Source organism: Nelusetta ayraudi, unplaced genomic scaffold (assembly GCF_046127955.1).
Source record: "Nelusetta ayraudi isolate G7.1 ecotype Tasmania unplaced genomic scaffold, CSIRO-AGI_Nayr_v1 ptg000011l, whole genome shotgun sequence".
NCBI lineage: Eukaryota > Metazoa > Chordata > Actinopteri > Tetraodontiformes > Monacanthidae > Nelusetta > Nelusetta ayraudi.
In genome coordinates this window covers 8,849,647-8,876,223 of record NW_027466061.1, presented here as the reverse complement: position 1 = coordinate 8,876,223, position 26,577 = coordinate 8,849,647, and the positions used below count along the sequence as shown (strand labels likewise).

General features: G+C 47.3%; 1 protein-coding gene across 1 annotated transcript in view; it reads left to right on the top strand.

Annotated features, from left to right (window-relative positions):
• The window catches only part of cdh24b (cadherin 24, type 2b), a 91,622-nt gene that overhangs the window by 54,505 nt on the left and 10,540 nt on the right, over positions 1 to 26,577 (top strand). The window contains exons 5-8 of the mRNA XM_076020564.1: positions 8,096 to 8,277; positions 20,308 to 20,564; positions 21,940 to 22,076; positions 24,721 to 24,842. Of these exons, the coding sequence (XP_075876679.1) occupies positions 8,096 to 8,277; positions 20,308 to 20,564; positions 21,940 to 22,076; positions 24,721 to 24,842 (698 nt within the window). The remainder of the gene's footprint in view (positions 1 to 8,095; positions 8,278 to 20,307; positions 20,565 to 21,939; positions 22,077 to 24,720; positions 24,843 to 26,577) is intronic.

Below are 26,577 nucleotides of genomic sequence, written 5' to 3'. Positions count from 1 at the left end.
GGCCTGCAGCAGGGAGGAATTATTAACCCCATTAGCCACGACGGGGAGCAGCGGCAGGCGAGCGGTGGTGCACTCCGCCAAGACCCTGCAGCAGCCGGGCGGCAGCGACGAACCTACCGGCCCTCTTCTCCGGTGTTAGCGCCCCCTGCAGACAGGCCGCCAACACTCAACCCCCCCCCCCTTACCCCCTCAACATCACCACCACCACACCTCCTTAAATGGATTCAGATTTGATTCAGGCTGTTTTGAAAACCCGCTGCTTGCTGCTTGCTGCTTTCTGCCAGCTCGAGGTTTTTTTTTTAATGACTCCCCCAATGCGACGCCTTCTGTGGTGGGAAACGCTCAGATAAGACGCGTCACATGGTCCCTCTCAATCTTCCTCTCCTCCGTCCCTCCCTCCTTCCCTGCCCTGCCTCTCTCCCTCCTCCGCAGTCCTCTCTTCTGCTGTTTCGCCTCGTCTTTCCCTCTCCGGCTGCTTTGCCTCCACTTCCCCTCACCCCCCTCCACCCCTCCTCCCTTCTTTCCTTTCTTCATAATCCTCTCCATCCTCTCTTCACTCCTCCCTCTGATAAAACACTTTAAAGGTTTTGGTGTCACTTAATGTAATTGAGTGCTTGAAACAATAAAGCCTCAGTTAAAGGTCCACTTTGCTCCAATTCCTGCGTCTTCCTTCCTTTCTCTCGTCCTCCCTCTCCTCTTCCTCTGCTCCTTTCCTTCCTTCCAACTCCCACTCATTTCCTCTCTTCATTTTTTCGCCTCCTCCTTCTCCTCTCTCATCTTTACGTCACTCTTCGTCTTCCTTCCGTCTGATCCTCTCACCCCTCTTCTTCTCACCTCTCTCTCTCTCTGTCCCCATCATCTTCTGCTTTTTTTTCCCAGCCACCTCCCTCTCTACCTTCCGCCTTCTTCTCTTCCTCCCTTCCTCTTCCTACTCTTCTCTCGCTGAAAAATTGAGGGCTTTGGTAATGCAAGTGAGTGCTTGAAACAATAAAATGCTGGTTTAAGATTCTCTTCCGTCTGATTGCTGCTCCTCTCTATTCCTTCCGTCCTCATCCTCCCCTCTTCTCCTCCTCTCAACTTCTCTTTTTTTCATTCCCCCTCCTCCTTTCAACCTCATCTTCTCCCTCACGCCATCCTCCCCTCTCAGCGAGCTCCCCTGCTGGGTTTCCTCACCCTCAGCCTCTTACGCCCTTCATCCCTCCCTCACTCCCTCGCTCCGGGTCCCTCTCGTCTTTCATCCCTCCTGTAACATTTATCTGTCTTTGAGGTTGCGGTGCCTCCTTCACCTCCAAGATCACACGCTCTATTTCCAAGTTCACGTCGTCTCCCTTGTTCTTCTGTCGCCCAATTCGAACGACATCCTCCCTAATTAATACCAACCACCTGTCTCTCTCTCCCTCTCTCTCTCTCTCTCTCTCTCTCTCTCTCTCTCTCTCTCTCTCTCTCCCCCCCTCTCTCTCCTGGGGCCTCCATTTCTTCCTAAATGTCGTTAAATGTGTTGAGGAGATAACAGAGATTCTCCACCGGCCGAAAGGAGGCGCAGGAGAGACGTCTGTCTTTTCTTGTCCCCTCTCACGGCTCCACCTGGGCCAACAAAGGCGGAGGGATGTGGTGGCGCAGCTGCCACCACCACCGTCACCACCCTCCATTATCTTCGCATTGCTGATTCTTATCATGAGCCTGTTGTTGCTTCCCTTCCCTCTGAGGTTCTTTATGTGCAAAATGAGGTGGGAGTCCCAGCTTTTCACTTCACTCCCTGCTGGCCCCCCACCCTGTCCCTCTCCCCTCCCCCTCTCTGAATCCTCCCCCCCACCCACCTCCACTCCCCCCTGTAGTCCATCACAGGTGGGAATGATGTACGACCCGTATTGTCAGTTGCTCTGCCACGTGCGCTGAAAGCTGATAATGACTTCGTCTCGCTGGCGCTGCTCTCATCACACACCTCATCGCCGTTATTGTGTGTGTGTGTGTGGGTGAGTGGGTGTGCGTGGCCTCTGCTTCCTCCCGATACAACAACGCAGATCAATAGGAACCGTTCTCACCACCTTGTAAATAACATCCCTAATTTGGCGTCTCATTAGCAACATCCATGTTTACGTTCGAGTCTTCACCACTGCTGCTGCTGCTCCTGCCGCCGCCATCCTAGTCTCAGCCCCAGATGCTTGCCATGCTAATTGCGCCGCACACAATCTGTGTTGATTGGACGCCACATGTTGTCCATGTTTTTGTTTTTTTGCTTTGTGTGGGCGGAGCCGAGCAGGGCCTCAGTGGGCGTAGCACACATCTGTCCCGGGAGATTGACGTGCAGTCTGAGTTCTGTCACTCTTCTTGTTTTGTTTTCATGATTGTTTACTGTCGGATGTGCTCTTGCCCCGACAGTCGGAACAGAGAAAACAAAGGAATGCAGAGAGGCACCTGCTGGCAGACTGGTAGCTGTGTTTAGGACTGAGCTCGTTACGAAAGCGGTTAATTGGAATTTAGCTGATTGGCTGCTCTTGCAGTTGTTCCCCCCCTGATTATCTTCTCAACTCGTCTTTTTGTTTTCTGCGGTTTAAAAAACCCCAAAAACTTTAGTTTTCATAAGTGTCTGCAAGTCGGTCAGTTGCTTAGAAGATGAAAGTTACACTGAATAGAAATGAAAAACTTCCCTTGTTGAGTTGAGAAGCAGTGATTTCTACAAAAGACTGAGCGACAATGTATGTTGTTGATATCTACAGAACAACAAACAAATAAAAGAAAGTTGTGACGTCTAACTGGAGGAGCAGAAGAAGTGAGCCGCTGTTTCTGTTTGGGAGATTTATGCAAATGTGATTTGTAATCAAACGATCAAGACTTTATTTCTTTGTCCAACATTCCTGTCCAGCATGGCCTGCTTTGTCTTGAATCGCTGCTTTTCATGCTCTGAAACTGAAGTCCACCATGGTGTTTTTCTGCAGCAGCTCCGGGTCACTGGAGCAGCGAACGAACAGATTTGGTCAATTTTGTTCCTTTGCCATTTCGACAAAAAAGTGAGTCGGCTGCCAAGCACACCGACCTGTAGACAACAAACAAAACGGCAGCGTTTCCTCCAACCATTCAAAGCCTCAAATTCCGACTGTATTTTTTTTTTTTTTCTTTTAACCAACCGTGTAAATGGGAAACTCACTATAGACAGGATTGTTGGTTGTGACCTTCTACCTCCCACTAACGATCTAAACGATGCAGCAGATGTTGCTGCTTTGTTTCCTCTCACCGACGCAGCCACAGATTGTTGCAATCATCGTCCGGGCTGAAAAACAAAGACTCTCCTCCGCCTGTAAACCTGGATGTGTGCAGTCAGCGAGGCCTCGGAGAATCAATACCCCACACTGACTCACTTCCCACACGGACCTTTGATTCACTTATTAGTCCAGTGGCCGCAATCTTTAGTTGAGAACGCCTGAGAATTTGGCCCCTGACCATTTAGCCACTAAACCGCGAACAAATGCTGACACAATGAAGCTCATTAATTGTATTTTAACATTCCGTAGGTGTCAGCGGTGGCAAAGTAGAGTCATAACAGAGTGGAGTTATTAATTTCTGTATTTTTTGGTGTTCACAGCAAATCAAACATCTCCTGTTCTCAACTCCGGCGTAAGATCCCGACTAATTGCATGGCGACACCAGTTTCCCCGTTGTTTCCTGTTCTCTCGAGCAAAAAGATTAGAAGTATCGTGCACAGAACAGCCCCGTTCAGCCAGACATGATGTCAGGAATAACTGCAATTTTCGTTGCCGCAATTATGTCGTGGGTGAAAATATAATTGCGCCCTGGATTGTGTTTCGCCGGCATTGTTGTTTTTGTGTGTTTTTTTATTAATTCATTTCTGACAGCTGAAACTGCTCCGTCGGCTGGATCCTCCAACTGCGCAGGCATTAATATTAATCTAAGGCAAAGCTCGTCTTTGAGATCACAGGCAGGCTGAGGTTAAAGTTTGTCCTAATTCTGATTTATTCCTGATGCTTTTCATCAAACCAAGAGCAGAACCTTTGCTGATCTTTAACCTTGACTGACATAACCAGGGAAAGATGCTGCATGCATTTGCTGGGTTTTATTTTTGCTTGTTTGTTTGTTTTTCCAAAGATGGTCTTTGTAAAACCTTACTGTTACAGTTTGGTTTTTTTTCTTATTATGTTGATAGAAAATGCAGCCCGGGCAGCTCTTCACTGCGTTTTCCTGCAAACTGGCTCAACATTGCAAATTAGCGGGATGTAAACATTTGAGACGGAGCTGCACAGTGAGTCGTCTCTTACGGGAAATGATTTGCACTTCAGTGGCTGATGGATCTCAAATACAAATACAGCTTGGTGTTTGTGGAAACAAAACATTTTAAACAACAATATGACAACACTGTCAGTGATGCAAGAAAAATGGGAATAAATAGAGTAATTAGAACACCATCCATCCATCCATATTCCACACCCACTTCTTCCTGAACTCAGGGTTGTTGGGGGTCTGCTGGAGCCTCTCCCAGCTGTCATAGGGCAAAGGCAGGGTGACATCCTGAACAAGCCAGTTCTTCGCAGGGCCACATAGAGACAAAGAACCATTGAAACTCACACACACCTCTGGACAAGTTAGAGTTTCCAATTCACCTCACATGCATGTGTTTGTGGGAGGAAGCCGGAGAACCCGGAGAGAACCCACGCATACACAGGGTGAACATGTCGGCCACATGCAACACAACACACCAGACAGAAAACTCAGCGACAAGGACGGGTCTCTGACTCGGACTCAAAGGAGGAAAAATAAAGAAAAACTTGAATGAGCTGGCAAATGAACCAATAATCTTTCTGCCACATTTAAATCAGGCCAATCAGATCAACAGTCTCCATTATGTGATTGGTGAACCTGTGATTGAAAGACAGTGATTGGTCTACTTAGATTGGGACGTGCTCATCCACCAACTTTGCACGGTCAGATGCTGGAATTAAGGAAAAAAAAATGTTTTTCACATGTTTATGTTTCTGCCCCAAAATAATTGCTTTCACTAAATTCATTGTTTAAAAAAACAAAAAAACAAAAAAAACATCTTGATTGGATCTTGAGTTGCTCGTCCACAGCAAAGGTTTCACATATATATGGGGATTAGAAAAAAAGGCTGGAGATTAGAGGATGCTAATTGCAGCTATTCATCCCAACAGTAAAGCCGTCTGTTTGTGACGCGTGCCATTAAAATGCAACTGTGCTGCCCAGCTAACCAAACACAGCAATTCCAAAGTCGTGGGGGAGGGAATAAAAACAACAGCATAATTTCTGCACCAAATGATGTTTATATTCTCTGTTGAGAATCTGCTGTTGGAAATCCCGTAGATGTTGCAGCTGCGGATGCACGCACGCACGCACGCACATACGCACACGCACACGGCCGCTAATGCGTCTGAGAGTATGTGTCCGCCTGAGCATTAAGCCAATCAGGTGAGCGTCATAATAAACGCTTTCACTCGCAGCGGTTTTAATGATGAATTTGCCTTAATCCCATTAAATCCATGGCGTCTGCTGCAGTATAGGCACCGACTCTGTCACAGCATGTCGATCAGTGATGTGATAAGTGTGTGCCAGCAGAGGCAAATACCATTATAGTCTGATATTAATGGGGGGGGGGGAATGACACCCGTGATGCTCACAAAAAGTGACAGCAGACAAGAAACTCTGATTCAGAGATGGTGGGAACAAAAGAAGCAGAAATAATTGATTTTCTTCCCTTTTATATTTTGAAAATTCTGTCGCAGTCAAGTGAGTCATCTGTGTACCTGCTGCAGCGCCGTAACAAAGCACTTAAAAAGGACAAAAGGCAATATTAGGGTTTTTTTTCTGGCAACAAAACCAAACTAGGGACTTCTACTACTTTTTTTTAAATGAAAGAACAAATGAAGGGGGGCAAAAAAGCTCAGGACCATGTTGACTAGAATAGAGAGAGCAAAATTCTGAAAACTGCTGAGTGTGATTTAATTTTCCCCTCCGCTGGAGGAGGGGGAAAAAGTGTGTTCAGACGGCGTTTAATAAACGGAAGCTGCTCTACGTCTATTCCTGCTCTACACTCAACCAATCAGCTCCTTTCACTCGTCTGCCAAACACCTCGACGCCGGAAACAGCCTGACGACTCTTAGCACGGCCCCGTTAGCAAAGCCGTTTAGCAGCCGTGCACGCAGGACGCCAAAGAGCCGCGAGCAGTTCACACTCACTTATAGGTCCTATGTGTAAAATTTATTTGGGTTGGTTGATTGAAAAAAAAGTACGTAAAGCTTAAAGACATTGAAAATATACAACTGCTCCACCTCCGTATGCAAATCATTAGTGTTTATGTTTAAATGAAGGGCTGGTCCATCCTCAAGGCGGTGGCCAACATGTATCAACAGTAGTGTCGGACGTGGCTCTGATCTGGGTTTTATGATTTTTGCTGTCACGTCGTCACAGTTGGAATAAAACAGATTTGAGATTAAGTGGGACGTCAGAAAGCTAGGATTAGCGTCAAGCCTTTCCTAGATGGAATTTACTGATGAGAGATACAAAAAAAAAATTCAATCTAATCTCTCGTCCAATTCGATTGGATTAGAGATTACTCGTGTGCACTCACCGGCCACTTTATTAGGTACAATCTTCGGTAGCTTGTTACCACAAATGGTTTGATGGTTAAAAATACTTTTTTTTGAGTGGATTTTTTTTAGTTTAGGGCAATTCAGTGCAAGATGGTGTCCATGAAGAAGTGTCCAGGAAGACCATTTAAACACATGATAAGTAACTCTACAGTTTAGACCTTCACGTCTAAACTGTGAGCTAGTGCAGGCAAAGTAGATACATTGCATTCTTCATCGCATTTCCTGCGAGATTGTAGCGAAAAGCTTTCCGACCCCTTCCTCTTTACCTCTGAACCAAACCTGACCCACCGTGGATCAGTCACGAGGTGCAAAGCATCCGCCATCAACAGGTTTAGAAAGACAGACGGAGTGATTGAGTGAGTCGCTGGGCTCCGTCGCGGCGAGAAGAGCTCGCCAGATTGTTCAGATTGGGTCCGAGACCGCGGCTGCTCCAAGTGCCGGCCTTATCTTACATTCTGTCTGTTGTTGTTCTGATTCACACTTTTTTTTTTGTATTTTTCCCAAGAAGGGGTTCTATCTGATTAACTTAACTCGAAGTGAGCCGATAACAATTGCGTCTGAACAGCTTCCTGTCTGTTCGCCTGCAGTTGCATCCAACCTTTTTATCCCCCGTGCTACGTTTCTATCTGTGCTATCGTTCTTCCTCCCGTCAGCGAGGCTGGGAGTGTGTATTTGTGTGCGTATGTGTGTGCGTGTGTGTGTGTGTGTGTGTGTGTGTGTGTTAGCCCTAATAAAGTTGTGGGCGGTTGCTGAAATAAATGTTTTCCCTGATGTGTTTTTGGCGGAGTGAACTCATGCACCGCTTCGCTCCCAGGGTGTCCATCAGACAGGTGATCAGGTGTACATTAACAGATATGCTCCGCGCGTCCTGTAATGATAATTTAGCAAAATAAAAGAGAGGAATAAACACCCTGCAATATCTGCAGAAGGGCTGCAGCGGCGTGCATCCATCCCCCCTCCCCTTCCCTTCCCTCCCCTCCTACTGCCCCCCCACCCAGCCCCCACCTTGCCCAACGTTTCCAGCCATGATGACAGCAAACATAAAAGCGGCTGTTATCTCTGCTAACTCCTGTTCGCCCCAGGAAGCAGCGGACGCCTCGCGCACCCAAAAGCGTCTGCTTGCGATGAGCAGTTAGCTCATATCTTCCAAGTTCAAGTGTTTTCCTACCTGTAATCTCTCGCTTTTCCCCTTATCTCCTCTGTTCCCTCTGTGTGTGTTTTTTCTCTAAATAATCCTGGCCTTCTTTAATTGGGTCTTTTTTTTTTCCCTTTGCCCGGCTTTTAATAACATCTCAATGCTGAGCTCCTGCGTTTTCTCCCTTTTATCTCCCCCTTCACCCTCGGCGGTGCGTTTAAACGCCTATCTGGAGCCGAGCGCTGTAAATATTGGCTCGGTGGGTCTTGCAGGTTTAATTTTCAGCTGACGGAAAAAAAGTGCACCGGCGCGTGACACCCCGTCTGTCGCATGTCTCCTGCAGGTATGTGGTCCTTCTCCGTGTCTGAGCTGGCCATCCCGGGCGCCGAGATAGGCCGGATCTCGGCCACAGACGCTGACCTGGGAGAGAACGCCAAGCTGGAATACACCATCCTGGAGGGCGAGTCCGGCGACACCTTCAACATCACCGGAGTCAACCAGGAGGCCGTCATCACCCTCAACAAGGTAGGAGGTGTGCAAAGGTCAGGGTTCAATGCTTGAGTGGTTGAACGTCACTTTCCAATGCAGCTGAGTCCATGTGGTTCCAAGTCTGGAAGCCTCCCACATCCACCCGACAAAGCTCCCATCAGAGTTTGACTAAAAGCATTAGGAAGCAGGTGAAAGTGGTCCTAAACTAGCTGCCGCTCAGGACATTAAGCTCACAAGATTTAAAAGCTCAGTTTGCATCCATTTGCTAAGTGGCTACGCTAGCAGTTAAAAACAGTTATTGGCCACCTTGAGTTGTGATGGACAAAGGTTCATCCAATCACCTTCAATTTTGTTATCTTGTCTGTTGTGTTTTTTTTTTTCTCCTGTGCAAAAACTTTCTGTGAGCTCTCCTCAGAACGGATACAAGAAGCCTTAAGCATTTCATTTATTTGAATGGGGCTATGCGGCCACTCTTTTTTATTTTTTTTTATTTTTAATTTTTTTTGACAATGTTTTCACGGTCAAAACATAGATGTTTATCCTCAAAAAACAGATTAAAGTTTAAAAAAATATTAATAGCTTGTTTGTAACCCAGCCCAGTTTAGGTTTACAGTTTTATCCCGGAACTGAAGTTCAGAAGATAAGTTGAGGTTCAGAGTGTGATGGATGGAGCAGAGGGGAGGAATCTGTGTCACCTCGGGTGACGCGGGAGGGATTTTTGGAGCGTCGCTGCGTTTTGTTTACAATTCAACGTTTCGTTGAAGCCCATTAACCTGGAAATCACTGGCCGACACGCGGTGGCGTTGACGCCGTCAGATCCTTTCCACAGCGCCGCCGCCGATCTGCATTCATCGCCACTTTTCTCCCCGCTTGACGAGTGTGTTTTGACGGCTTTCTGACAAATGAATTTCCCGCTTGAGTCGCTGCCAACCGTCGTCTCCTTCTTTTTATCGATGTTTCCATCTGCTTAGTGCCGAGATAATGGAACATCCGCGCCGGGCTGAGTCAGAGCACGGCTCCTCATCCGTGTTCGGATGTTTGTATGTGCGCAATTATTCGGCAGCAAAATATTTTGACCGCAGCCGACGCGGCTCCTCTCGGCAGAGGCCTTTTCATTCCTTTGTCGTGTTTCCTTTTTGCCTCGAGTCCCTCGGAGCATTTCCTTCTTGTGCGAAGGGATCAATGAAGCTCTGCCTTTTCATCCCGAGTTCAGCTGGCTAATCGCTCCCCACGGTGCAACGCCTCACCACTTCAATTTCAAATGGTCACTCCCGATGCCGCCCGTCCTCGCCAATAAATGCTCTCTGGCGGAGATGCGTGCAGTGGTAGGGGATGAGTGCCGACACCTGCTCATTACGGCGCCGTTCGTCAGGGGAGACGCCTCTTTGCTCAGACGTAACGCGGCCCTAACGACGAGGAGGAGCAGGAGGAGGAGGAGGGAGGAGGGAGTGAGGAGGAGGAGGTAGGAGGGAGGGAGGAGGGGCAGGTCTGAGATGTGTTCCTTTCATTTAAGTCCGGCCCTGCAGACTTTGAATGGTAGGACGCGTTTGTCTGCCTTAATGAAGTCAGACACCTTCTCCTGTCTGGCAACCACCTGCAGTCGACAAGCAGACTCAGTGTTGTAACCTGGCAGAACACACAGACTCCAACAGATCAGAAAATGAGGGTTTTAAAACATAAAACCTTTATAGGAACCTATTTAATTGTCAGATTTGAAGCACAACACAATCAATTTTTTTTTCTTCCTTATTTCTACTTGAACGAGGAAGTAACAACAAATGGCTTCGCTGACCTGTGTCAGCGGTGAGCTGCAACATTCAGCTCACGGTGTCAATCAGCAGTGAAGCTGATTTTTTTTTTCACCAAAAAAGCCTTTAGTGCAATATTGTGTTTTTCTTCTAGAGCTGAAGAATCTCCATCCAGTGCTGATCATGCAATCAGCAATCATGGTAACTTCCTTACAGCTTGTCTAATTGTCACTTCCTCTTCTTTGTCTTGTTCTGTTTAGTGTGTAACACTAAAACTCACTTGAAGTGCTATATGGGAGCCCCACAAGCCAAACATTTGAGATTTAAGAATTTGTAACTGAGCAATTCAGTGAGGTCAAAGTTAAAGCCGAACCATCAAATGTTATTGTTTTTCCAGATGACGCACCTGAATCTAATTTGTTGCAGTTTTTATTTTCTATTGGCCAACATCTTGCTGCATTGATCCAGAAAATCTTGCCAAAATTGGTGGAACCTCATGACCCAGAGTATATAAAAATACACACACACACACACACACACACACACACACACACACACACACACACACACACACACACACACACACACGAGTGAGAGTGAGCAGGTTTCCATATTCTGTGTCACGAACATCTCACATACAAACACAGTTTATTTTAACTCCACCCACAGACAGTGTCCTTGTTGCACCTCCGCTGCTGAAAATAGTTCCCACCCATCACATACGGTGCTGCTTTGCCAGTGTGCTAAAAATTGCTGTTTCTTCACAGTTGTTGTTTTTTTTGTTTGTTTTTGTTTTTTCAGATGAAAAATGCAGGTTGACGTTTTTTGAAATTCATTTATGCATTTTCCTCAAATAGACTCGGGGCAATACGAATATAAGTACGAATGTGAGAAAGTAGAGGCAGCTCATTAGATTGTTTTCTTTTTTCTTCCAATTGTGTTTGCAAGAAAAACAGGATGTGAAATATTGATATTGTCATATTTGAAAAATTGACAATATTGGTCAGTTTGTCCGACGCTGATATTGGATTCATGTTGTTTTTTCCACACTGAGGGTAAAGAGTAAATTGTCTCCCAGCATCGACTTTTTAAATGTGGCAAAAACTGTGTTAAATAAAATATTAGTCCTCGCAGGGTATTTTATGCACTACAGAATGTGTCTGCTGGGGAACTTTAATATTTTAGTGTATGAAGGTGATAAAATGCAAAACAAAAAAATCCCATTACTGTGTCCCGGGGTCCGAGGGGTATTCTTGCCATGCATTGTTTTGTCCAACAACAACCAGCCACAGCCTAAAACACACAGCTCTCACACAATGCATGCACAGCAGATAAATACACATTTATCATTGCAAGCAGCAAAGGCTCGCCTACGTTTTGCCTGAAAACAGTGCCAAGGCAGATACCGTGCCGGAATCGAACCCACAACCTTCATGCTGTGTAGCAGCAGGGCAGTGAACACTACAGCAGCACGTCGTTTCCTAACTTGCTGAATTTTGCATGCTGCTCCTTGAACAAAAGTATTGATTGAGAACCAACCTTCTAAAAAGGAAGAAGAGAGATTCTGCTCCCAGGCCTTGTGAAAATATTGCTTTAGTCGCTTTTTATTTTTTTTTTTCTCTCCCAACACCAAAGAGTAAAACATACATTATTAAAAGTTTTTTTTTTCATTTTTTTTTTCGAGGACAACCTAACTTGATGCAGGCATTTCCTCTTTTTTCAGGAAATCTCTGCAGAAAGTCACAAACACAGAACATCCCAGTTGTGATGAATGGAAGATTTACTGGCGAGGGTGCGCAAGTCTTGTGCATTTTAAAGTGTTACTCCGTGTTTGGAGACGCAAAGCACACAAACACACGCACACATACAGAGTCCATGTGTGTATGTGTGTGTGTGATTTTCACGGCCGCTTCAGCTCTCACTCTCGGACTTGTAGGATTCATTAAAAACAATCCGCACCTGGAGGTGGTGTGTAGAGCAGGATTTCCAAGCCCTGGATGAGCTCCTTTGAAGAGCGGCGGGGAGGCAGGGACAGGACTGGATACGGTGAGAGATTCAAGAAGAAAGAGATCGAAGGCGAGGACCCGGGAACGAGGAGGAGGAGGAAGAGGAGGAGGAGGAGGAGGTGATGGGATGAAGTGCAGGGAAGAGAGAGGAGTGTTAAAATGAGGACCTGAGAGGCAGCGACAGCAGAGAGTCGGGGTGTAACAAGGTGAGCGAGACTACGGCGCAGAGGGGGAAAAAAAAGCGGGGCGAGGAAGACATTGAAAGCGCAGAGGTGTGGGAGGAGTGCAGAGACAGCAGGAGCCGCGGAAAATCACTGACAGCCGGAGAGAAATTTGCAATGCTAGCAGGGAAGGAATAGGAATAGCGTCCAGAAAGGACTGAGATGAGAAATACAAGGAGGGTGGAAAAGGAGGCCGCAGCCAGAGGTGGGTGACGATGGGTGGGCGGGGTCAGGGTGGGTCGGGGGGGGGCGGTGATCAATCAGTTCGACATGTTGCAATCGACTGGTGAAAGTGACGCGTAAAGAAATCTTGTAAGCGCGCAAACAAATCCTCCTGCGTCGCCGCCCACCTGCAGAGAGTGGCGAGTGTTTCAACACGGCTTCCCCCATCAGCAGGCTGCAGCTTCTTTTCCTTTTCCTTTTTATTCTTTGAAAAGCCAGGCAAAGAAGAAGTGCAGCCTTGAATATTTACGGCGCCACGGCCTTCCAGGTGGGTGTGTCACGGCGGAGAGGCTCATGAATAAACAGCATCCGTCTCCGGGAGGTTAAGAGGGGATTTGGCCTCCCGGAGAAGCCAGGCGCGGCGGCTAATGAAAAGAAAGAGGGCGCAAAAAATCAACCAAACTAATTAATAGAATTAAAACAAACAGCGCGGAACATTAAGGCTAAGCCGGCCCCTCCCTCTACGCTTCGTCACCCAAACAAACACACGTGCAAAACAAAATATAGAAAAACGAAAAAAGGGAAACACTTTTTTCGGCTCTTTCTTCTTCTGCTTTTTTTGGCGTTTTTTTTCTTTCGGTACATCTACTGCCCTGTTTAGCATAAGTGAGGTCGCGCCAAGGAATCCCAGGCGTGCGTTTAATGGAAAGCCAGAAGGATTCAGAGGTTCACCAGAGGAGCGGAGATGATCCGCCTGACCCCGGGAGAAAGGAAGGATTTCCAAGTGGAACAATTTGTGCCGCCACAGAGTCGGCCTTGACCTTGCTGGTCATCTCGCCGCTGTGGGCTGAATCTCTTTAACCGCCGATCTGCCGCGCACGCACACACACATGCACACCCACGCGCACGGAGCTGTGCCCAGGCTTTATACACACCAATAAAAACCACAGGGATGATACAAGCGGAGCCACACATCAGACCAGAGAACAGATCATGACCTTGGAGCTCGGTTGTGTTTAAAGTGTGAGAAAGCAGCGGCCGCGGGGGAGGGGCAGGGGCTGGCGGGGGGAGGAGTGGGAGGGGCCTGATTGCTCTTTTATGGGACGGGGAGAACGTCTTCACCTCGGAAACGACACCTCAGAGGTGAAGCGAGGGAGCAGGAGGAGAGATTGTCTGGGCGGATGTCAACACCTTGACAATAAGTCATTCAGTCAGTTTCCAGACAGTCAGTTTTGGAGAAATTGAAGAATCCGGTGGGGCAATTTATGGAAATAGAACAATTTAAACCACTTTCGTTTAGTTTTAGTTTTTTTTGTACTTTTGTTTTGACGCTGGCTCGGCGCGGTTGCTGTCCTTCCTGGAAACAGAGCTAATGTGCAAAAGCGCTGGGTGGAAACTAGTTTAAAGCAGAATAAACTGTGTGGAAGTTCGCACTCGGATCGGTGGCAGAAAGTCTTGGAACCTCTCAAGTCTCAACCTTCGGGTCATTTTACAGTTAGATGCCCTGCTAGCATGGATTTGCGCTGCAGAAAACGTCGGCGCATAATTCCATGGAGGCGTGAACTCCAAATCCACTCCAAATCCACCGTAGAATTGAGGATGAAGCATTTACGCCTTAAAAAAACATTTAGATTGCTTTTTGTTACACAACATTAATAAATGGTAAAATATTTATTTATTTAAATGTGATTATAATTGTGTAATTGTGCGCTCCTCCTCCCACTGACGTTCCGGGCAGAGGGCTTTCTGAGGAGGAGCGCACAACTCTGGTCCTGATGTCAGGCTGGTAGATTGGCCGTGTCTGGATGACTTCCAGGAAAATGTGTTTGGGTTCTGTGTGACTTGATGAGACCAGTGTAGTCCAAGAGCAGTGTGAGTTGACTGCCAAGGATAATGGCGGAGAAGTTCCCAGTTCCCAGTTTCCCAACTCCACACTTCTGTGCTTGGAAGACCCGTTGTTCTGAACCATCTGTTGTGGCCTTGGAGAACCGACAATGCAGCGACTCTTGGATATGAAGCCCCGGAAGCATTAGTATGCGACAAAAAAAGAAGGAATGAGCCGATGAGGAGGAGGATGAAGGGCGAAGAGGTGATCACACCGACCGAGTCGGAGGAAGTGGACTTTGCCGAGGCGCAGGACGAGGCGGGAGGGTCACACAGGGACAAGGCGGAGAAGCTGGTTCATTAACATCCGCCGAGCGCTGCGGCGCTGCTTATCACTGCTTATTTACTGTCAGCCCTGCAGAGCCCCCCCCCCCAGGCCCAACTCACCCCTCCAATCCTCCCCCAGCAATGAAAGGATTTTGGTGGCCGCCGCCCTCTATCAGCATCCAGCCACCCCACCCTGTTACCTCCTCATCAGTCGCTGGTCTGACCCCCCCCGGCCCCCAACCCCCACCTTCACTGTGCAGCATTCAAATATTTAGAGCACACACACACACACACACACACACACACACACACAAACGCGCGCTATCTCCCCTCCCCTCCCTTCCCGGCTTCGTCCTCACTCTCATCCTGTGTGGAGACCATGTCAGGCGGCTCTGACTCAGCTCAGCGAGACCTCATTCACATTCAACCACGAGTCTCCCCCACCCCCAAAAAAAAAAAAAAAACTACGTCGGCCAAAATACGGCACGTTTTGGTGCCACATTCCTCCTGATTTCCATCCATGACACCCCCCCCACACTCCCACTCACACACATGCCGGCCGCTCAGCTCCAGCTTTCTGACTTTAAACACACAGCCCTGCTAATGAACACACACGCTGTGTCGTGGCTAATAGATTTGGGATACAGTGTTTGAACAAAGGCCACGGTGTAATGGAGGAATTAGCTTATTGCTCTCCGGTGCAGCCGCTCTATGACGCTTGTTGCTCTGCAGCAGTGCCCCCTAATGGCCAGTGGTGGTGTAGGCGCCTGTATCATCTTCCAGCTGGTGTTTTTTTTTTTTCTCCTCCCAATGCAATTGAACCCCATCAAATGAATTCACGCAGTGAAGATTTCCTCAATTAGAAGAAGGGCGCGGGCGGAGATGCAGAAAGTCGTGACGTGATAGACACAAAAGTGCCACCGTGATGCGGCACTGTGGCCCCGCAGCAAGGACTGTGTGGCGTGTGTGTGTGTGTGTGTGGAGTCTGCATGTCGAGCCAGTGAAGGCAGGTTCAGGTGCAGAAAATAGCAGGACGGCTCTCCCATGCATCCCGCTAGCCCTTGTGCACGCGGCGCTATTAGCGAAAGGTTGCACACCTGCTGCCTGCAGGTCGGCGAACGGAATGGCCTCTACAAGCAAAAGGAGGGAGCACCTGCAGAAGCACATCGCTGCTTGATACACACTCTCCCAGAGGCTGTTTAAGGGACAGGATTTTTTTTTTTTTTTTTGCTTGACTCTACATCAGGACTGTAGTTATTGTTCTGCCTCTGAGGTTCGGGGCTCAAGAGGTCCCCGATAAGCACTGACGCCGCGACCTAACATAAAGAAAGAAGGAAAAAAAAGGAACAATTCCCTGCTTTTCACAGTGCCTCATTACACACAGCAGCCAGCCAACAGCATTAGGGTGTCCCTGTTTTTTCTTGGTTTTTGCTGCTGGTGCGCCTCTTCCATCCTGCCCTTTCTTCTTGTTTTTTCTTTACCTTGGGGACAAGGGATCTCGGGCACGTGTCAGTTTGCCGTTTATTATTTCCATATGATCTCACTTAAAAACGTCTGGCTAATCCTTGGTCACACGCCAGCAACGCGGCCGGGATTATCTGTGTTTGTTTTCTCACGCAGAGCGGAGATTGCGCTAATCTCCTCAGAGCTGCTGGGGTTGTGGGGAGTGGGGGGGTTGGGTGTGTTGGGGTTGGGTGGAGTGAAGACGGACTGACGGCTGGATGGGTAGAGCCGGACACCGCAGGCTGGAGGGAGACGCGGAATGAGCGAGAGCGGAGATGGACGGAAGGCATGAACAAAGTCAAAAAAAAGAGAGAGGGAGATTTGCAGGCGTCTTTGTTCAACCTTCGCCGCAGCCCTGCTCGTCGGCAGGAATGTCCAAAGCCGTGTTTGTCATCAGACAAGCCTGGTGTATGATCTCCATCTAGAAAGCACAAAAAAACCAAGAAAGGAACCAGGCTGCAGGCACAGCAGGGCGGAGCAGTACCAGAGCCCCAGCACACACTTTCCCTGACAAGAAGACTTGGAAATGTGCTCCTTTGTTTTCTTCACATGCGCATGTACAGGATTTACTCCCACACACACACACACACACAAATACACACACACACACACACACACACACACACAGAGAAGCAGCATCTCTGGTGAGATGAACATTTATGATAATCTACATATACGGAAACACACACACACAACCACACACACACACGCACACACACACACTCGGTCAGCCGGTGTATTGTGTATCTGCAGCCTTGCGTGCAGGCCGGCTAATTAATTTCTGCTAACTGAGTGTCGCGTCTGAAAGGGACATTGTGTGGAGGAATTTGAATTTCAAAACAGAGCGCCGGTGCAGCGCGTGGCCATGCAGGAGAAAATTACAGTCCAACCTGTATGTGTGTGTGTGTGTGTGTGTGTGTGTGTGTGTGTGTGTGTGTGTGTGTGTGTGTGTGTGTGCGTGCACGTGCGTGTGTGTGTGTGTAAAGCAATGCTAACAAGAGATAAGAGCGTGTGTCAGGACACAGCAGGGCTTTGGAGTACAATTATTTCACGGTCAATTTCAACGTGATGATTCTCCCTCTGACTCGACGGCTTCACCAAAGAAGAGAAATCATCATCTTGCTCATCCTCATTTGCCAGAGATGGCCCGATAGTTATTACCATTTATGGCTGTTTAATGTACACTTAATATAAAAATGCTCCTGCACTGACAGGCATGTCGTCCTGCACTCACTGGACATGAAAGCCATCAGCCATTAACACGGCGGGTGTGGGGGGTTGGATTCTGGTCAAATGTGCTGTGCTAGTTTTAAAGAAAACCACACTGGTGCAGATTGAGCGGCAGTATTTCAGCGGCTCGGAGGTGGGCGAGCAGGAAAGATGAAGAACGCAGCCAGGCAGGTGAGCGAAAACGATGATATCTCAGTATCAAGTTCACTGTGGAATATTTATTGAGATATTTTTAAAAAGGCAGAAAAAGAAAATGCATTTGGTGCTTCAAGAACAGCGACCGCTCGTTGAGATTACACAGCATGTGCCATGAAGTGCTGCAGGTGTCGCAGTTCCACTCCAGCAGCAGATGGTTTTCTCCCTGTCTGTCAACTTTCCTGCTGACCTGAGGAACCCAAAATGCTTCAGCGCATGAGGAGACTTTTCAAACTTGGCCACTCGGTCCATGGTGGTGGTTCTGCAAAGGATTGCAGACAGCAACTGTAACTGTAAAGTTAAACCCTCCGTTTTCAGGAAGGCCGTCCCTTTAACTGCCTGACTTATTTTTTAATTTGGAGCTTTGTGTCAGACAATTAAGGAGTGTCGCAGGCATGGAGTGTGTGGGGTGGCGAGGAGGAGGAGGAGTATGGCGTGATGGAGGGAGAGGGAGAGAGAGAGGGAGAGAGGGCAGTGGGGCGGGCGAGTGATGAGTGTGTGCTCACAGTGTAAGTGACATCTCTCCGCCTCAGACAGATTGACTCTCTCTGTCCTCCTCCCCTTCGTAACGTGGAACCCACTATGGAGAACCTCCTCTCTCTTCCCGCACGCACACACGCACACACACACACACACACACACCCCTCTTTCGTTTATTTTTCCTTGCAGAGATCTCTTTTTCCACTCTACTCTATACATCTATATGTATAGGGGGAGAGAGAAAGAGCGAGTGAGATACACACATAATAAATATAAAATCTGCAGATTTTCAATCAGACAATTTTCCTCTGCTTTACAGCTCTGAGGAAAAGAGAAGAGATAGCTACGGACGCGCGGCACAAACGAGAGGATGTCAATATTGTGCCTGCCAGGCACGGGAAATATATATTTATATTAGTCTTTCAGCCATGTTTGAGTCTGATAACCACTATTCTGCATCATCAGGGAGCCTGCTTACCCTCCGCCCAGCGCTCCTCCCCGTGCCAATCACTGCAGAGTTATTCATTCACGCACACTTTGGCTTTGAGGACGGGAGGCACGTTGGCAGCGGATGTGGAGCTTCCTCGCCATTGAGGCGCTCGTACGTGCGCTGATGAAGTTGGAAGGCTCGGCAGGAGGCTCGCACGTGTTGCGCGTCTCTCCTGGAGGTTCAGTCAGCGGCGCGAATGCTAGCGGCGAGACAGAGAGCGGCGTGCGTTCCATTACCTCTCTGCCTTGATCTGCTCCTCGCTAGCGATAACGACCCAATCAGAGGCCTCGCCTCAGACAGACGCTCGCGGCTTCACGAGTTTCTGGCAGACAAACACCTGAAGTGGCCGTCCTGACCGGAACGTCTTCCACCCGAGTCAATGCAGTTAATCAGAAACGATAAAATCGGTTGGAGTGGGTCGACTCTTGTCGCAGCAGCCGTGTGAAGTGTGTTTCTATTTTTTGATAAAATGTTGCTCTTTTTATTCAGTTACACAAGAGGGTGAAAAAACAAAAAACAAAACATCTATGACATTCATCCCAGCAAAAAAACAAAAAAAAATCAGGGCAGCAAAACAAAACAACAAAAAAAAAACTCTTCAAAGTCCTGCTGTACGTTCACAAAAAACAGCTTCCCACCCACACACAGCTTCAGCCGGACAAACTCCGGCTGCACCGGGTTTTTCTTTTTCCCCTGTAATGAAGACGACTGTACCTGCCAGGCGAACAAAAAGCAGCGGCTCCACTAAAATGTTTTCAGCCGCTGAAACGCCACAAAAACTTACTAGCACGCAACTCCTACGGAAATGTCAGCGCCGTTCGGTCTCCCCGCGGCGCCGAGAATCCAACACGCGGCCTCTGAGCAAAACTCTGACAAACCGACACACTTGACATGTACGTTGCGGTGTTCCGTGTCAGAGCCATCAGGAATCCTTTCAAGTCCTTTGGCGATGTTGGCGTTACGTTGCCGTCCCGCCTCACTCACACACAAAAACTTCACAGTCTGAGCTTCCGCCCACAGCTCCCTTCAAACGTGTCACTTTGCACATCCGAACGTGCACAGCAACAACAGTATTATTTATTCCAAATCATAGTTCTTGTTTTTTTTTGTCATTTAGAACCATCCTCTGTCGGAATAATTCATGATTAGCTGTCTATCTGCTTGCTTTAGATGTGTAATTTAGCAGTCACCTGTGCACAAAGAAATAGGAATTGGTGCGAGCTTTGGACCAAATGAAAGTGCATCACAGTTAATTGGTTCTGACGCTGACAGCAGAGGCATTTGCAGAAAGTTGCTGCTGTTGAAAGGTGTCGCCGTTGTTGATTTCCCAGCAGGCGTGGGTCTTAAAGGTCCCAGATTCTGAATGTTTCACAGATCTTTAGTCTTTAATGCCGGACACGGTGAAGCAGCTCTGTGTGAGTAGTGATCCAAAAAAAGCCAAAACCAAACAACACAAGCCTCCTGCTAAAACTGATTCTCAGTTGGACCTTTCACATGATTGGAAGGAGACCAAAACAACACAAAAAACAGAGCTCTGTGTGACGTCACAATCACGTCACAGAGCCCTGTGTGACATCACAATGGGCTTATTTCCCACATTTTCCAATCATTTTCAAGTAGGACTCCATTTGAGCAGTTTCTTCTATTGAGCAACAGTATTTTTAGCCCACAGGGAGAAATATCATTGCCTTCTATGACATCATAAAGGGCTGATTCCCCAAACAGCATGCTTTAGTACACACTTTCTGAAAAGTGGAGCCAGCAGAAGCAGTAAAGGATGATCTTCTCTCATTTCTGCAGACTTCCCCGACAGGACAAAGAGAGAGATCGTTGTTGGAGTAGATTTTCTGCCATTCATCTCCGATTCTCTTGTCCCTCAGGCGGTAGATTATGAAAGCAGGAGCTCCTACTCCTTCTCAGTGGAGGTCCTCAACCCCATGGTGGACCCTCGCTTCCTGCGCCGAGGCCCCTTCAAGGACCGTGCCTCCATCCGAGTGGCGGTGCTGGATGCAGATGAGCCTCCCAGGTTCTCCAGGTCCCGATACCACATGGACGTGTCTGAGAACTGCCCTCCGGCCTGCACCGTGGGAAGGGTCAGCGCCGTGGATCCCGACACCGGCCTCACCAACAACATCAGGTATGTCAGCGGGCTTTTTGTCCGTGCTGGAAAAAATGTAGGCATTGGTGAAACGTGTGAAGATTAAAAAGAAGAAAACTAAAAACTAAAACTAAAACTGGAACTTTAGCTGGGAAAATGCACGTCTCACATTGTTTCATCATTAATTGTCCTGTCAATTCAAGGTCAAACATGTGGCAAATCTTTGGGCACCGGGTTCCAATGACATGCTCATGGCCGTGTTTGTGTGATTTACGTAATGAAATATCAACAAATCAAGAAATGACAGATACAAAACCTGTGGCAACAAAACATCCAAATACTGGTTGAAAGTTGTTCCATGAGAAGCATTTTTCTTTCACCGACATTTACAAGCAATCTGTAACAGGCCAGATGGAGAAAATGAATTATTCCCGGAAATGATCGGTGGACTTGTGTTGTGCCTTTTCAACTGAAGAACTTCTTTGAACTCTTGACTCCGTGAAGAACCAAAACCCTTAAAAGTGCGAAAAACAATCTGCGTCTTATGGCCGGTTGCGCTATCTTCGGCCACCAAGAGCACAGTCAGGCAAGAGTGTGTGCAACACCTGCTGCCCGGGAGGTACATCTACAACGGAGAACATAAGAATTTAATCCGGTTGTAGATTTGTTAGTTGCATCATTGGATGTTTTTACTGTTGGCATTGAGGAATTATTGTGGTTTTCTGGTTCGTAGAACTTTGAAAGAAAAAAAATGTATTGTTGGATTTTGAGATGTTGGGTTATTTTGCTTGAGGCGCAAATGTGGGTGGGTGTTTTTCAAATAAAATTCGCCCCCAGCACCTTAAGTGACAACATCGGGACCCTGCCGGGTGTGACCTTATCCAGTCATCAAGTGCATCCGCCCACTGGGTCGAGACTCCGTGGCCTCAACGAGGGTGGCGAGTCGCTCCGTACGCTCTGCGCCACAACGTTGGAGCATGTCCCGATTAGCATCGGGATGGTGGTGGTGGTGGTGGTGGTGGTGGGGTGGGGGGGTGACGAGGAGCATGTGCAGGGAGGAATGACGGTCTACATTCATGTATATTCATGGAGATATTTAGATAATCAGCGGCACTTCAAAAGAGCCGCTATCGCCGGCGATAATCTCCCTGCGTTAAATCTCTGGCCGTTTGAATGCAGACTTCCTTATCGCTGCCGCGCACACTCGCCCCATCTGCCGCTATCGCCGCCATCTCCGCTTGATCCCTCCCTTTGCTTTTTTACCCCCCCCGCCCTCCTTTTCCTCTCTCTTCCTTCCCATCCACCTTCCCTCTTTCAACCCCAAAGCCCCGTATCTTCACCTTGACGTCTTTCTCCCATATCGGTATTATTGTTATTATTATTTATTTATTTAATTATTTTATCTGTGTTCCAGGTTCTCCATTGATCCTCAGTCAGACCCGGAGGCGCTGTTCCGTATCACCCCGGACACCGGCCTCATCACCACCGCCATGGAGCTGGACCGGGAGCGGGAGCACTGGCACAACATCACCGTCATCGCCACCCAGAGAGGTCAGAGGTCGCTCTTTCCTCGCCTCTCTTGACATTAGCGGCTTGTCAGTCGGATTATGTCGAGCGGGGAAAAAAAAATAAAACCTTTAATGATCATAAGGGCATAAGAGGTTTAAGAAAGCGTCAGCCGTCCATTCTCTGTGTCGTCCGGCAGCCGCTACACTCGGCTAAGCAGCTTAGCGCTCGATACATCAAGCGGGGAGTTTGATGCGGCACGCCTGGGAATCAGCTGATCTATAGGGCCTGAGTTACTGGAGCAGCTCACAAAAGAGGGTTCAATAGGAGAGGATAGAGAATTTATTTTTTTTACAGTCAACAGATCGATGGCAGCTGCGATGGAGGGATGGTAAAGGGAGCTTTCTTTTCAATTGTGCACAGCATCAGTAAGCGTCGAATGTGGCCAAAATCGCCCATCACTCATCTGCTCCTTTCACTTTTTATTCCACTCATGGAAACAGACAGACGGACGGCGCACAATCAAACCTCAAAGCCATCCGTTAGTTGACAGTCTGTGATCGAAAAGTGGAGGCGGGAGAAAAACCTGTTTTCTTGGGGTCTTTTATTAAAAACAAATCAAACAGGTAGACGGTTTGTTCATCAGTTACTTAGCAGTGAGTACGTCGAGGAGAACAATGGAGGGAGGGAGAGAGAGAGAGAGAGAGAGAGAGCGAGAGAGAGAACAAAATCAATCAATCAAAAACAAAGCCAAGCTGGAAACAAAAGCCAGGCAACTTCCTGATTTGTTTTGTTGACCTGAACAAGATTAACAATACCTTTAAATCATCCTCTCAGGACTTCTGTAGTTTAAAATATACATTTGTTCTAACACATTTTCTGCCTGTTAAATTTCTCCTCCTGAAACTTCTCATTCTTGAGGCTAAAAGCAATTTAAGCACCGTAGCAGTAGGAGTAGGAGATTTGTTTCCACCTCCTACTCTGCTGTTTTCCCTGAACGAGATCTTTAAGTTCTAATTGAATCCAGACTTGAGGAACAGTTCTTCTGGGTCATCCGATTGACCAGCTGCTCTCTCCGAGTTTAAGAGTAAACGTTGGAGCATCGCCAAACCTTCTTGTTGAGGAGGAGCTGCTAGAGGAGCTGTCGACAACAGAATGAGGGTTTTTTTGGGGGGAAAAAAAGTCAATTTGGTCAGCATCTCACCGGGCTGCCGAGCTGCAGCAGTTGCTCTCAGTCCAGAGGCAGAAATGAGAAAAATGAATCTACAACCGTCTGCCAGCTGCTTGTAGCAGTTTGATGTAGCAATAGATGTAGTAACTGATATACATCAGTTAGCTTTTTTGTGCAGGTGACATGCCCTAATATTTAGATCCATGGAACATCTCAGTCAGCGTGGAGGGCATGAAAAGAAGTTTCACATAGTGGAAAAGACACATTGCACACACCGAAGTGTCTGTATCCAATCAGGTTTTACAGCTGAGGGATTTGGTGTGTGTGTGTGTGTGTGTGTGTGTGTGTGTGTGTGTGTGTGTGTGTGTGTGTTCACCGTGGCACATCGAGCCTTCCTGTCGAGGCGATCAAGAGAATTCCAGGCTCGCCGACGCACATCTCCACCGATTAGCACTGCGCTGCGCTAGTTTAGCCTGGATTTCCGCGGTGAATGAGTGCTACTTTGTGGCGACTACGTGTTTTGAGCATGTGTGTGTCCACGCCAAGTGGGAACGAGAGAGAGCGAGAGACCCCTCTGCCAATCCATTTAAACTGCACCCTTGTGTAACTGCATGCAGATTGACTGCTTTCATTGCACACATGTATACACACACACACACACACACACACACACACACACACACACACACACACACATACAAAATTTGCGCTGTGAAACGCTCTGGCTAAGAGCGAAACACTTTGATGTGGAAAAATTCCTCTGCTACGGAGGCCTGAGTCGCGCTCCAGCTAACACAAGCCAAATGAAACCAAATGCACCACTGTATATTTAGCCAATTGTGCGCACTCCCTAATGTGATCTGAGAGCCGTGGAATCTTTCTCGGGCAAAGGCTCGCAATGCCTGATCTGGCTCGTCGGGACAATTGGACGGACCTAATGGAGTGTGGCTGCAGCCACAGCGTTTAGCAGCACGCTGGTGTTTGTTGTTCCGCTGCAGAACTGCATCACCGGAGAGTTTTTCCTGGGTTTCCTGTCCAGGATTCAAAGTCAAGCCTCGCCTGCACCAATTAACACTAGCAGGGGGCGGTTGGCGCAAAAAACTCATTGTATGATGGCTAAAGACTCCATTCAACTAGTGCTTGAGACTCCGCCGCTCTTAAGTCAAATCCAACGTGCTTGAATTTTGTGGACTGGAAGCAACAGGGTGGTAGTGTGCAATGGTGTGAAGCCAAATGCAAACACGGTGGGACACAGGAAATAGCGTCAGAGAGCTATGACGGCAGGACATGCGGACGGAAGATGGTGAGGGGCAAATTTAAGAGTGATTAAGTGAAACAGGTTGCGTTGCATTGCAATACGTTACGTTACGTTACGTTACGTTACGTTACGTTACGTTACGTTACGTTACGTTTCTGTGTCAATCATTGTGTCCTCCACTTCTTTTCAAATTTGGAAATGAGTTGCACAGTGTGTCCCCAAGCTTTACCAATGACATTTCTCCTTCTTCTTCTCGGCAGACAATCCCAGCCAGGTGTCCAGGGTGGTGGTGGCCATCGAGACTCTGGACCTGAACGACAACGCACCAGAGTTGGACCGACAGTATACGACGGCCTTGTGCGACTCCTCCTCCGTTGGCCAGGTCAGGACAGGCCCAGTCCTTTCCCCCCAAAAGCCTCACAAATGATTTCTAACATTGTCTTTCAGCTTCTTCACCTCGAACAGACTTTTGTTTGTGTTGATGGTAGCAACGATCCTGGTGAAAATTGATGCAGGCCTTTGTCATTTGTTGTTTTTCTGCAACACAACCAAAGGCGGAGGAGGGGACATTTGACGTATTGCCGCAGTCTGTCGTTCTGCTTTTGTTCCCTTGCTTCTGTCTCTGCCGCGGGGAGGAACTACTTGTTAGAACTAAGTTTGGGCTTTGTGCTCATGTGGCGCCACTAAATTCAAGTTCCAGCTCATTCTGAAGTCTTGTCAGCGCCGCTGACGATCGTAATTTGTCAGACATGCAAGACAATCTATTTCTAAAGTTTGCAAGATGTTGTTTTTTTTTCTTTCTTACTTTTTCACAGCGCTGTTCTTCTTGTTGTTGTGGTTGTGGCTTTTAGATTTATGTTGTTGTCGCTACACTACACTTGCCAGGTTTTTCCCAAGTGGTACCTAAATAATGACTCTTGCATTACCCTCTGTATGTGTTTCATTGCAATCTTTTTGGGGAGATAGACTCCGCAAGCCAGATCCACAAGTGCTCAGATGTCATTTTTACACCATTAATTTGTCAGCCAGAATAAATGAATACGTTGTCGTTCTTTTATGTGGAATGTTTAAAGTGTTGCAGAATGAGGTTGTCATTTTAAACACCTACTTGATACAATAGATTCTTATGTTTGTTGTATTTGAGTGTAAAACTCTCTGCAGCAGCCAATTAGATTTTGCACTAAACAGATTCTCTGAAAGCAAACATAACAGAGGGAATTGTTTGCAACTTAACTGAACATCTGCCTCTGATAAATTAGAACCAAATGAGTTTACCAAGCACATACACATACATTTGCACAGTTTTGCTTGACTTTCTGATGTTTTAAGGGTTTCCAGTGTTTCTGCTATTCCATACGCTGCCAAAAGGGGCCGATAGAAATATCCATTTCATTCTTCTGTATCAGTTGGTGTGATATTGACTTTACACAGGCCACAGGTGTGATTTCCCTGTATGCACAGTGTTGGATCTACAGTTGGTGCAGTGTGCACATGCATTTCAATACCCTGCCAGAAGGAGAAGACAGCATGTAATGAATATTGCCCTATCATTATATGATGATAACAGACAGAAGGTAACTGACAAAAAATACACATTATTCTGACAGTTGCAACTTTGCTGATATACACTGTGTAAAGTCATAGTTGTTAGCGCATTGTAAGTGTTGGTGCTGTTACCAGCACTGCTCGAAGAGGGAAGCAGAACTCGCCAAACGATATCACAATAATATCCAACGCCAAATTATTTTGAAAAGGTCACAGTTGCAACTTTCTTGATATTCGCCGTACTGGATTGCCCGATAATACAGTGTTACTAGGAGAAATGCTCAGCAGGCTTCAGGTTGTTTTGTTTTGGGCAAAAAACAGTAAAAAAAAATAAATATATGCATTTGCCTTAAATTGCAGTAAACAAAGTCCCTCATAATACTCTTTGCCAAATGCTTCAGTACTGTTTTACTTTATATATTGAAGTCATTTATTTTTATTTTGTGTATCTTAAGCAGACAAAATTAAATCAGAGGCGCCCTCACACAAGTCTATAGAGAAAGATGAACTGTGGGTCCGGAGCCTAACATACTCACTTTTGAGTAGAGATTATATAACTGCACTCTATAGGC